Genomic DNA, 13,055 nt, shown 5'->3' with positions numbered 1-13,055 from the left:
GTTTCGACACCCACTAACACCGAGAGACAAATTTTTCAAGAGAAAACAAGGAGCACGTAAGGATGTGGAACGTGCTTTTGGAGTTCTAAATACATAGTTGAACATGCGGCACGACCATATCAGTTAGATGTTCTACAAGATATTAGGTATGCATGTATCATAATGCATAACATGGTGGTTGAAAATAAATGACGAAACATTGTGAAATATTCGGCTTCGGAGCCCAAACACATGCAATTTCAACCCGGGGCAACGCAATATTTACATAGGGTCGTAGATATTCAAGACGCATGAAAACACAGACAACTTCGAAAAGATTTGGCTGATTTTATGTACGATGGAAATGAAAATGAATAAATTATGGGCAAAATGTAATTTTTTTTAAATGTCAGCTTTTTGTAATCTTTTATATATGTTATGTTTAATTAAAAAAAATAGGTTTTATTTAAATAACATGTTTTAATTAATTTTATTTAAAAAATAAAAATTAAATCGAAAAAAGATGATGACATTGAGTGTTATAACTAGTTGCTTATTTCATTTATTTTGTATTAAAACACCATATTGACATTGTGTTATAACTAGTTGCTCATTTCCTCTATTTTGTGTTATAACACCACGTTAACAAAACATTTGAGGTAACAATTTTTGGGTGTGATAACACTACTTAACTAATTGTTCACTCACTGACCTAATCCAATTACATCAACGTATAAAGAAAGCTTTTCATATTAATAAAATATTCAAAAAATTATACTATTTGTCGCGATTCAAATGTGTTAAATTGAATATTTAGTCCTCATTTTCAAAAATTAATTTGAACTATCCTATAATATTATTTTTACTTGCCAGCGGACCATCCTGGCTCATTTAGTCTGTTTCTATTTTTTATATTATAAATAATAAACAAATCAAAAGAAATAGAAAATGACAACTATAGGTTTGACAAAAGAAAAATCTCCCATAAATCTCTATATTTTGAATTAGTTTTTGATTTAATCCAAACATTTATTTTTTGAGCCGAAAAGTCTCAATGATCAAATTTTATACGTTAAACTATCATTTTGTATTAAAAAAAAAATTATGGCTATTCTTTAATTTGAACAAAATATAAAATAATCAGAATTTTTATATTCAAAAAATAAAAATTATGATTAAACCATAAACTGACCCAAAATATTAAGATTTTATTGGAAATTTCCCTTTGCCAAAAACCAAACATGCAACTTTTAAACTTATACCAGAAATTAATTTTTCAAAATAGAAACTAAAGATGCAAATTTCATCACTTTGAACCAAAGACGAATCATATAATTTTCTCCAAAATATTTCTTAAACTAAACTCTCATAGCTTATCTTTCTACAAAACCCAAAAGATGAGATTAAATTAGCAAAACAAAAGAACAATCAAATCTTATAAAGTCATTACACATATTATCATGAATTCCAAATATGCAAATTATTAATTGATGCAAATTGCAACTGCATTTTTCATGCATCCTATCTCACCCTCAAAAATTTCCCAACAAACAAAACTTAGACATAGTAACCGGTGAATGTGAACCCCCTTCCAACAATCTCACCAGCACAAAACCATGCAAAGCATTCCAGCCCAAACAAAGCTGCAATTCCCGCTTGTTCCACATGCAATTCTTGTTTGTTTTTCCATAAACTCTTCACGTGCTCAAGTTCCTTCCAGAATGCTTCGTTACGCGTTGGAAGACTGCAAAAACCATGGATGAAATAGATATTTGAGGGTTTTCGAGGGTAGTTTGGTAATTTGTCACACTTGGAACCAAAACTTTGAATTACAAGAGTGTATCCTATTTCTACCTGAATTACTAGTTTAAATAAAGAAAATGTGTATTCCATTTCATTTCCATGTCTATGTATTGAAGTTGAAATAGATATTTTTCGAGGGTAGTTTGGTAATTTGTCACACTTGGAAGTTGGAACCAAAACTTTGAATTGAAAGAGTCAAGAGTGTATTCTATTTCTACCTGAATTACTAATTTAAATAAAGAAAATGTGTATTCCACTCCATGTCTATGTATTGAAGTTGAAATAGATATTTGAGGGTTTTCGAGGGTAGTTTGGTAATTTGGCACACTTGGAACCAAAACTTTGAATTGAAAGAGTGTATTTTTATTTCTACCTGAATTATATATTTAAATAAAGAAAATGTGTACCCCATTCCATGTCTATGTATTGAAGTTGAAATAGATATGTGAGGGTTTTGGAGGGTAGTTTGGTAATTTGTCACACTTGGAAGTTGGAACCAAAACTTTGAATTGCAAGTGTGTATAGTATTCTACATACATTAGTGATTTAAACAAAGAAAACATGTATTACATTCCAAGTCTTGTATGTATTGAAGTTGGAACTATTGTAATTTAAACAAAGATAATGTATATTTCTACACACATTTACAATTTTATGTTCTTTTATAAATTAAAAAACTTCAAATTTTTATAGATTAATGTTTACTATATGAATTGTTTTTTTAATAAAAGAAATAGTATGTTTAATATCATTACATAACTACAATAAAATTTCACAATGTAGTCCAAATATCATAACAATGGAACACTTATGAAACTTAGTTACACTAGTAAGTGATATATGAATTATCCCTTTAGTGCTTCAACATTTTCCAATGTGAACAAAACTAAAAAGTAGTTATTTATTGAGATTGTTTCAACAAATCTGACATGTCATAGATCCATGTCAGCAACAAGGCAATAAGCCATCACCACATCATCAAGAGTCAAGACATCACTAAAACTCAAAACTCCTTTTGTAAAAAAAATGGAACAAAAAGATACAAGAATTGAACAAAAATTGAAAGTTAAGTGATGGTTTTGGAGGGTAGTTTGGTAATTTGGCACACTTGGAAACATAGAGAAGAAACAGGAATAATAAGAAACAACAGAAGGTCAAGAAAGTAAACCTGGCAAGACGAGTGTAGAGCAACTGTTTGGACAGTTCATTGCATTTCTCAACAGTTGCAGGCTCCTGAATATATTGTTTGTTCTGCTCCAACATTTGCTTGTAGTAAGTGGTTCCATGTTTAGACAAGAACTGTGAAGCTTGGCATGCTTTTGATTGCAATTGCTTCAGTTTTGATGCCATTCTATCTGTAATCTCACACATTTATCAGTGAATTGAGGATCCAACATGAATAACAATCATACTAATCATCTGATGAATACAATTTAACTTTCTAATGCACCAAGAAATAAGTAATACATAGATGAAATATGAGATCACAGATTATTAATCTGTCAAAATTGAATTTTTTTTCATTACAGATTCAACGAAACCCTACATAGAAGCAAATTATACATATCAGATGGATAATTTATATAGTATGGTTTGTTGTAAGCTAAAATCTATGTTTAGTTGAATCCATTACGTAGTAGGTTGTACATTCTGTTCATATCGTTCAATCTAGCAAAAAATACAAATTGAGTTTGAGAAGTCGCGATTAAATTTGACTACGACTAAAACCCTAATTTGGAAGTAATAAGCCGCCAACAAAATCAGATGAGAAAACGAACAAGATATGGATGAAGTTCATACATTTAAGAATCGTAATAGTAAGTAGAATGAAAATCTAACATGTCGAAAAAGATCGAAGCAATATGAATCGAAAACCCAGCAAAAGACGCAAATACGAAAGGGGTTAAGGATAAGCGTGATAACATGTGAGATGACGAACAAGAAAATTACCTTAACACTCTGAATTGATGGGAGTGAAGCCGATCAGGGGCTTTTGCTTCTCTCGCCGATCGGAATTTTTTGCTCCAACAAGATAGAAGCTTTTGGACTAGGGTGAGATGTGTGTGTGAGCTGTGGAGGTGATTTTAAGCTCGTTTTCACATCAAATGTTTTTTCGATTTTGTTTATGATATGTAAAAATAAAAAATAAAGGTTAATGTTTTTTTTTCAAAGACTATGCATGTAGCATAAGCTATAACTAATAATAAAAATAATTTTTATTTTTAGTGGTGCAAAATTATATAAAATCAAAAGTTAAAACTTTATAAGTTTTTTGAATTTTTTGGATTAGTTTGGTCATCCGAGGGTAAATTGTTCGTTGCTTGCAAAGGGTACAGTGCAAGCTCTAACACCTATGACTCTAAGGATTACAGATGGTCGTTAGGGCAAAGCGAAGGTCTTGAGGGCCAATGGTCACTTTTTTAGTTTACAACTAAGGAGGCCAGAGCGGCGTCGGACGTTATGACTGGGACGTTCTTAGTTAATATCATGTATGGCTTAGTATTGTTTGATTCAGGAGTTAGTTGTAACAGCCAAAAAATAATAGTAAAAATTTTCTTTTAAAAAAACTAGTCAACTCGTTCATTAAGTTGTTTAGAATTAGCATCAAGTCATAACATCCAAAACATTAGAGTATAAATATATCAAATGCATAAATCGTAAGGGGAAGAAGTTGTATCATCATATTGGGTCCTTCCCTTTGTAACTGGATGTACCTGAAACCATAAACATAAACAATAAGAATAAAGCTCAGTGAGTTTTCCCAAGTACCACATGCCACACATGAAAGAAGATAATATTATAGACCAAAGCATAGTCATATAATCATTTCCTGCCATGGGCCAAAACCATGGTCTTTTCATTCAATACCGAAGGCCAAATCTCGGTCTTGCATACAAAAGCCAGGGGCCAGATCCTAGTCTTTCATATAACTATCAAGGGTCATACCCTGGTCTTTCATACAAATGTCAAGAGCCAGATCTGGTCTTCCATATAATTATCAAAAGGCATCCAACATTATATACAACAAACAATAGGTTGGCATTGGTGCCTTCGACCTATTGATCTAGTGAGGAAACTCACCTCAGCTGCTAAAAAACCAGATAAACGCTCGGGCTGCTAAACTCTAGAAATCCCCATGCTAACTAAACAAACAAAGCCCCAATTAATAATTGGTACATAATCCAAAGCTAAATACCTACATTACTTGCCTAATGTCCAAGGTAAAAAGGGACATGTTATCCTTTTATTTTAAGCCCAATAAAATCCTAGGCCCAACCCCGAAGATCAACCAAAGTCCAAGATAGGCCCAAAATCAGAAGTGGCCTATTACAATGAGAATCTATGATCCATCCCAACAAGCAAAGCCCAAATATTAAAGGCCCAAAATCACCCAAGTTGGACTAGGCCGTACGCCCAACATACCAACTGTTACGCACAACGTACTCGGCTAGAGCGGGAAAGGGTCGTGACTGAGGTGCAGTAGCCATGACGTAATGGGAGTTACGCCCAGCATATGCACCCCTAGGGCAAAACTCATTACAAGATCTTAATGACTTAAGACCTTACAACCAACATTTAGATATGAGCTTAATAAGACCCCTAAGGCCATAATGTTGCAAACTTTATGTCATTGTATGGCTACAAGAATCCCAACACTAAAAACCTAGCTTACTCAAACCTTTTCTTCACTATAACTCTTGTGTGGGGACAAATTAAGATCCAAGATTGCATTTGTATGACTTATAAGGGCTTAAAATGTCTAAAAGGACACCTTAAATGCTTTAGAGCACCTCCTACTCACCAAGTTGTTGGTTTTGGGACAAAAGGATGAAAATTAAGGCTTAACTAAGATCTAAAGAAACATAAGCCAATTATGGAGTTTTATACCTCTAAATGGTACACAATGAAGATAAGATGCTAATCCAAAGTCTTAAGAGCACCTTATTCACACACAAAGAAGCACACAACTCACTCAAAAGCTCAAAATGCTCAAAATGGACTAGAGTTTGCCTGGAGGGTCAATCTTGGGATGAAGGTTGATAAAGGGAAAGGTTTTGGGGCCATAATGGTGTTTAAATAGTGCACAAACCCTAAATATTAGGGTTTTTGTCTAGACCTCATATGCCCAATGTACTAGAGTATGCATAGCGTACTGACGTGGGGCTCAGTACACCCAGCGTACTCAAGCTGCATCCAAAAGTCACGGAATTGCCCTTGGGGACCTATTTTGCAAACAATTCATAACTCAATGGTCTAAAAGCAAATACCTAAAAAATAGATGTTACATTAGCCCACCCTCTTGTGGTTGAGATAGCCCATGATCGGAAGGTTAATGCATCGAGAGTCTACTGTGATTGCATTTTGGAGATTTACAATGTTTGGTTTCTAATTGATCTCATACCCATTCCTATGGTTGAGATAAGTATAGTGATGGGTATAAATTGGCTGAGTCATTTTGGGGTTCTAAGTGATTATGAGTAGTAATTTGTGCGAGCTCGAACTCCAAGTAAGGAAGAGCTGACTATTCAGAGCGAATGTGTCAAAGGTAGATCAACATTTTGCTCCACTGCAAAGGCAATGAGATGTTTGCATCATGGATACATGAGATACTTAGTTTATGCATTGGATACTTTATAATATAAGAATATTGTTTTAGATGTTTTAGTGATTCGGGAGTTTCTTGAGGATTTGTTGAGTGTACCTCTGGAAAGGTGGATTAAGTTCATGATTGAATATTTTCGGGGTGCAACTGTGATAACCAAGGCACTATACCGCCTTGCACCGCCAGAGGTGCAAGAGTTGTCCTCTCAACTTTAGGAGTTGTTGGAAAAGGGGGTTCATTTGATCGAGAAGTTCGCCTTGCAGAGCATCAATTTTGTTTGTCAAGAACAAGGATGGTTCGCACAAGGTGCTTACTGACTACATCGAGCTTAATAAGTCTGCGGTGAATAACCGTTATCCCTTAATGAGGATCGACAATTTATTTAACTAGCTTTATGGTGCATCTTGGTTTTCCAAGATTGATATGCGCTCGAGGTATCATCAGATGCGAGTGAGAGAGGATGGTGTATCGAAGATGACATCCAGGACTTGAGATGGTTGTTATGAGTTTGTAGTGATATCTTCAGGGCTTACTAATACACCCACATCATTCATGATCCTAATGAATTGTTTGTGCATGCCTATGTTAGATTGTTATGTGATTGTATTTATTGATGATATCTTAGTCATCTAAGATTAGGGAGCAACATGATGAGCATTTAAGGGATATACTTGAGGTTCTGAGAAGGGGAATGCTTTGTCCCAAATTCTCTAAGTGTGATTTTTGGTTACGAGAGGTCCAATTTATGGGGAATCTCATTAATCAATTTGGAATATTCGTTGACTCAACCAAGATTGAGGCAATGATGCAATTGGAGGTTCCGACGACTCCCTCTAACATTCAAAGTTTTCTTGGTCTTGTAGGGTATTATAGGAGGTGCATTCATGATTTTTCTAAGATTATAGTTTTGTTGACCATTTTAACTAAAATGAGTGTTGCTTTTTGATGGGGGACGGAGTAAAAGACGACATCTGAGTCTCTAAGGCAAAGACTTTGTGAGGCTCTTGTATTGACCCTATTGAGGCTTTGTATGATATGGTGATATATTGTGATGTGTCAATTATGGGTTTGAGAGTTGTACTTATGCAACAAAGGCGGTGTGATCACTTATGCCTCGAGACAGCTGAAGCCTCATGAGGCTAATTATCCGACACATAATTTCAGAGTTGGGAGCGTTCGTCTTTGTCCTCATATTTTGAGGCATTATTTGTATGGGTTTTGGTGTACCATTTACACAAACCACATGAGCTTGAGATGTTTTATGGATTAGGCAAAACTAAACATTCGACAACATAGATGGTTAGATGTAGTGAAAGATTATGATTGTGAGATTATTTATCATCCCGACAAGGCCAAAGTGGTGGTTGATGCATTGAGCTGGAAGTCGACCGGTGCACCCTTTTCAGGAGCTATGTTTGAGGACGAGTGCTCACATCACTGTTAGATTTGATTTGAGGGACGCATGTTGAGATGTTAAAAGAGGAAAACTAAAAGAGCGATTGAATAGTATAGACAATTTTAGCTTTTTATGTAAGTAATTGAAGGTTGTTAACCATATATAACATAGCTTGGGTTTTGTATTCGTATGGGGCCCAACATATATTGATGGTTGATGCCCATAAATCCAAGTTGTCGATCCATCCTGGTGCACCAAAGATGTTAAGAGACCTGAGACATAACTATTGATGGAAATCAAGGTCAAGCATCATAGGCCTCACGACAAGTTTCAGTCGTTAGATATCTTGTTGTGGAAATCATAGTAAATTACGATGGACTTTATAACAAAACTACCAAAGACTCCTCATGGTGTGGGTACTATATGGGTTATAGTGGATGGTTGAGCAATAGTGCATACTTTATACCAATTTAGGAGAGCTCTTCAGCCAAGAAGTTATAAGATATTTATGTTAAAGAAATGATTTCCCATCATGGAGTACAAGTTTCGGTGAACTACAACAGAGAAGTTTGTTTACTTTTATGTCCTGAATGAGATTCCATGATGATATCGAAACTTGATTACATTTCAACACAACTTATCATCCTCGTACTGATGGAGTGAGAGGACGATAAAGATTCTTGAGGATATGTTAATGGCATATGTGCTTAACTTTGGTGGAAGCTAGGATTCATATCTACCACTCGCAGAATTCTCCTACAAGAACAGTTTCCACTTCAACATTAGTATGTCTCCCTTTGAGATGCTTTATGGGAGTAAATGTCAAACCCTAATGTGATGGGAAGAGGGTGGCCAAATGGTTGTGGGGAGCACTAATGTGATGTTCAAGACTACTAAGCTTATTTAGCAGGTCTGTGGGAGACTGCAAACTGCGTAATGTTGGTAGAAACATTATAAATACTGGCTATGGTTTGGTCTTAAGTTCGAGGTTGGGGATTTTGTACTTCTAAATGTGTCGCATTGGAAAGGTGCCATCCACTTTCTGAAAGTGAGGAAAACTTGTCCCCAAATATATTGCATTTTTCACGGTAGCTATGCTTGTATGCAAGGTTGCAAACAATTTGGATTTGCCCAAGAGCTTAGCCAGATACACAACATTTTCCATGTTTCGCAGTTTCATATGTGCTTAATGGACGAGTCCGCAATCATTCCATTGGATGATATCCAGGTAGATCATTGATATTTGCATATTTAGCTATATTTTTATGTTGGATTTTTATCATTTATTGGCTAATTAATTGCATATTATGGACAAAAGATACTTAATATTGTTCAAATTAATTATATTTTCAGTCAAAAAAAGAAGCAAAAGGAAGCAGGAGATATGGACAGAAGCTCGGGAACAAAACAAAGAAGAAAAAGGCTTAATTTTGAAGCTACTTGGCGAGTAGGGTCGTCTACTCGACGAGTAGATGTGAAGGTTCACGAAGCAACACGTGGAATCCTTGTCGTACACGAATTTTAAGTGAAGAACTTGCCGAGTAGGTCACCGGACTCGGCGAGTATCCCCTGTTTTGAGAAAACTATAAATAGAACTCACAAACCCGAATTGAGGACTTTTCTGGAACCTTAGGAGGCTGCTGAACGATTAAGTGAAGAACTTGCCGAGTAGGTCACCGGACTCGGCAAGTAGCCCCTGTTTTGAGAAAACTATAAATAGAACTCACAAACCCGAATTGAGGACTTTTCTGGAACCTTAGGAGGCTGCTGAACGATTGGAGGTACTGCTAGGACGTGAGGAGCTGCAGAATCAACCCTATATTCATTTGTGAAGAGAATCAAGACAATTTTGGTTTATTCTTAATAACCTTTTGATTTGAATCATGTCTACATACTTTGATTTCGTTTTTTAGTTTATGTTTATTGCAATCATGAGCTAAAACTCATAACTTTTGTTTAGGGTAGATGAATTTGTGAACATTGATTGATTTGATTAGGATTAATTTTAATTGGTGATTATATTTTATTAAGCTTGTTAAAGAACCTTATGTGTTAGCAATAATTATTCTCATGTTAATAAATCAGTAATTAAGTTGTATGAACATCTCTTCATTATTAATTTCATATAATTTATGGTGACCACATATTTGTATGTCTAGGAATAGCGAACGTGAAACTAGAATTAACTAGAAGATAGTAAATTAATATGTGAGCTTGTTTGATGAACATCAACTAGAGGTTAATTGAAGGACCAATTTAATTAACCATTACAAATCTTATTTAACCCGAATCAATAACTAGCAAATTCGTTAATTTTGGTAACTGGCCAATGCTTGAGTTAATTTGTTTTCTAAAGATTAGTAATAGCGAACATGAATCTAATCATCTTAATCGGTAGCCAATAAAGAATTAATCCGATACATTGAAATCATCCATGGGAACAAATGAGTCGAACCTAAACATAAGTCCTCCTTATTATTGAATTTAGTTGGTAATTTCGTGTTCTAGTTGTTAGTTAGTTAATTTGAGTGTTAGTTGTTTTAATTAAGTTTCCAGTCTTGTAAAACTAGAGAAAACCTTTCATTTAATACTTGTTTTTAGATAATATTAGTTTTTAGTCTTAATTTTCCATTTCCTGTGTTCGATACCCTACTTATTTAACTACACCACAATTGATAGGTCCACTACCTTTGTGTGTCAATTTTATAAATAAAAGTAAGATTAAAACTAGTTGAGTTCAGACACATCAATCATGTATGAGCGCATGGACTATGTAGAAAGGCTAGTTGTGATATTGGATATGAAGATGAAGACCTTTTTCAACAAGATGGTTGGGTTAGTCAAGATGCAGTGGCAACACTCGAAGGGTTCCGAGGAGGAGATAGGAGAGCACAACCCTAAGTTATTTTTTAGCAATGGATTTCGGCAAAGAAATCTGATTCAAGTGGTGGAATGTTGTAACAATTCATTTATGGTATGCATTTATCAATATTGTTTGTCCTTTAAATCTTTTTTGGAATGATTTTGGAATGATCGCGACACGTGTCATCTTATTAAGTCGCGACACAACCATCTTTGAGTTGCGATGCAGAGCTGCATTCAACCCAGATCCTAATCTCACACTTTGAGCCATATTTTAAGGCACTAACTTCTAGGGTTTTGTCTTACATCGACATACATTCCCCTAAAATTTAGATAAAGAAACCCTAGCTCCATTGGCCTCCCTTATTAAGTGTTGGTACCCTTTTAATGTTCTTGAGCTTCCTTTAGTTTCATGTTTCATAATTGGGAGTCCATTAATGGTCCTTTTGAGGAATATCCGTGGAGTTTAAGCAACTCCAAAACCTTAGGACGAATTGGTGGTGATGTATGGACTTAAAATGATAGCAAAAGGTGTGTGCTTGGAGTTCGTTTGAGTTATGCACACATTATTGTCTTTAAGAGCTTTTAGAGAGTTAGGGTTATGAGTATTGAGTTTGTTTTGGTTGGGAAATGGATAAAGTTGTAAACTTTGTCCATCCATTCCATTAGAAAGATTAGATATGAAGTTTGGGCTTTGGACTTAAGGGGTTAAGAGCTTAACAAAAAGTTAGTTGAATACCCGAGAATCATGACACGACCATAATGGTGTCACGATGCGAGTCACAATGGTCAGTCACGACTATTTTGTCATTTAGTGACCGCCACACAATTTGGGCAGGGTTGCGACGTGTAGCTGTTTGGTGTGTCAAACCAACAAATAAAGGGATAAAAGTAATAACAATTTAACACAAGTCACTACCACTAAATACTAAAGATAGTATAGAGTAAGCAAAGTCGGTCCATAGGGATACGGGACTTAATGTTTGACCATGTTCTCACACAAATTCATTACCAATTTATAAAGTAAAAGGGGGGTTTGTCAACATGAAATTAAACTTTATAAATAAGCAAAATATAGATTAAAATTAAAGAACTAAAATGCATTTTTAGTTTCAAATCCTATTCAAACACTATGTTGAAAGATATTATATGACTTAGATTTATGTTTACTCTAGGTTAGTAATTAAAATATTAATAAGTTCTAATATCTTCAAGGGAAATCTCCGGAAAAGTCATAATATTTTACCCTAATTTACGAAAAAGTCCCAAAGTAAAATTGGTTTATGAAAAAGTCCAAAAAACTGGTAAAAATGACGATTTGACCCTATTTTCCCGGTTTACCGGTTTTGTTACTTACCCAGAAACATTAAAGTCCCATTATTTTACCATAATTTTCATTAAAGTCCTGTTATTTTACCATAATTTGGGACTTATTCGTAAATTATGGTAAAATAATGAGACTTTATTAAAACCGGTTAAGTAATGAAACCGGTAAATCAGGAAAATAGGGCAAAATCATCATTTTTACCGGTAATTAGGATTTTTTCATAAACAAATTTTAGTTTGAGACTTTTTCGTAAATTAGGGTAAAATATTGGGACTTTTCCGGAGATTTCTTTATATTCAAATTGACAAAAGTGTTTTACTTAAAATATGTTCTTTAAGTAAAACTTCATTTAGTTGATAAAATCCAAACAAACTCTTAGATTAAATCACTAAAAAGACTTTAAGTTCATGCAATTATTACCAATAATGTTCAATATTCCTCATATGCTTGGGAGTATGAACAATTAATATTCGATTACACTAATTTTGATTCCATTGAAACCAATTAAGTGTTTTTACCAACATCAAAACATAAAACATATACGGATTTCACAATTTGACTAACAAAAATGAAAGGAAAAGTTAGCCACACATGACTAAATTAAAACACAAATTCAACAAGTTTAATCTCCAAACAAACTTACAAATTCAAAATCGAAGAGTTTCGAAAGTGCTAAATGATGGTAAAATATGTGAAAATTGTCCCTTGCTTCCTCTTGGTCGAAGTTGTGTTTCAAATGGCTACAAAACCTATTTAAAACGGAAGTTGTAAAATCACATAAAACTATCGGCAACGAGTCCACACCCTCGGAATGATTCCACGCCCCTTATAATGACAAAATACTAAAACGCTAAAATCTCCATTCCACGGTCATGGAATGGTATAGGCATGACATTCCACGTCCGTGGAATCCCCTCAATAAGCCTTATTTTCCATTTTTCTCGTTTTCTTCGATCTTGCTCCGATTCTTCTGAAATTTTGCATACAACTTCCCTCGAACATCCTAAGAATGCCCAAATCCTCAAATGCCTCTGAAACATCCAAAAAAACAGTGAAAAGTATATTTATCCGCGAAAATGTCCCGA

The 13,055-nt window shown here is 34.6% G+C and overlaps 1 protein-coding gene across 1 annotated transcript; it reads right to left on the bottom strand.

Moving 5' to 3' along the window:
* Positions 1-1,387: 1,387 nt before the first annotated feature.
* On the bottom strand, positions 1,388-3,891 carry LOC145006144 (uncharacterized). Its single transcript, XM_078965241.1, has 3 exons — positions 3,733-3,891; positions 2,951-3,137; positions 1,388-1,723 (listed from the first exon to the last, which is right to left on the bottom strand). The coding sequence occupies exons 2-3, from the start codon at positions 3,130-3,132 to the stop codon at positions 1,537-1,539; spliced, it is 369 nt and encodes a 122-aa protein (XP_078821367.1). The 5' UTR covers positions 3,133-3,137; positions 3,733-3,891; the 3' UTR covers positions 1,388-1,536.
* Between the last annotated feature and the right edge of the window lie 9,164 nt (positions 3,892-13,055).

The sequence above is a fragment of the Lactuca saligna genome, chromosome 7 (assembly GCF_052625555.1).
Source record: "Lactuca saligna cultivar CGN05327 chromosome 7, ASM5262555v1, whole genome shotgun sequence".
Classification (NCBI taxonomy): Eukaryota; Viridiplantae; Streptophyta; class Magnoliopsida; order Asterales; family Asteraceae; genus Lactuca; species Lactuca saligna.
This window is presented reverse-complemented; position numbering and strand designations above follow the sequence as displayed.

Excerpts from the sequence above, each read along its gene's own strand:
- LOC145006144 (XM_078965241.1), bottom strand. The coding sequence starts at position 3,132 with ATGGCATCAAAACTGAAGCAATTGCAATCAAAAGCATGCCAAGCTTCA. Across the intron at positions 1,724-2,950 it reads CTCTACACTCGTCTTGCCAG|TCTTCCAACGCGTAACGAAG; the intron begins GTTTACTTTCTT and ends TGGTTTTTGCAG.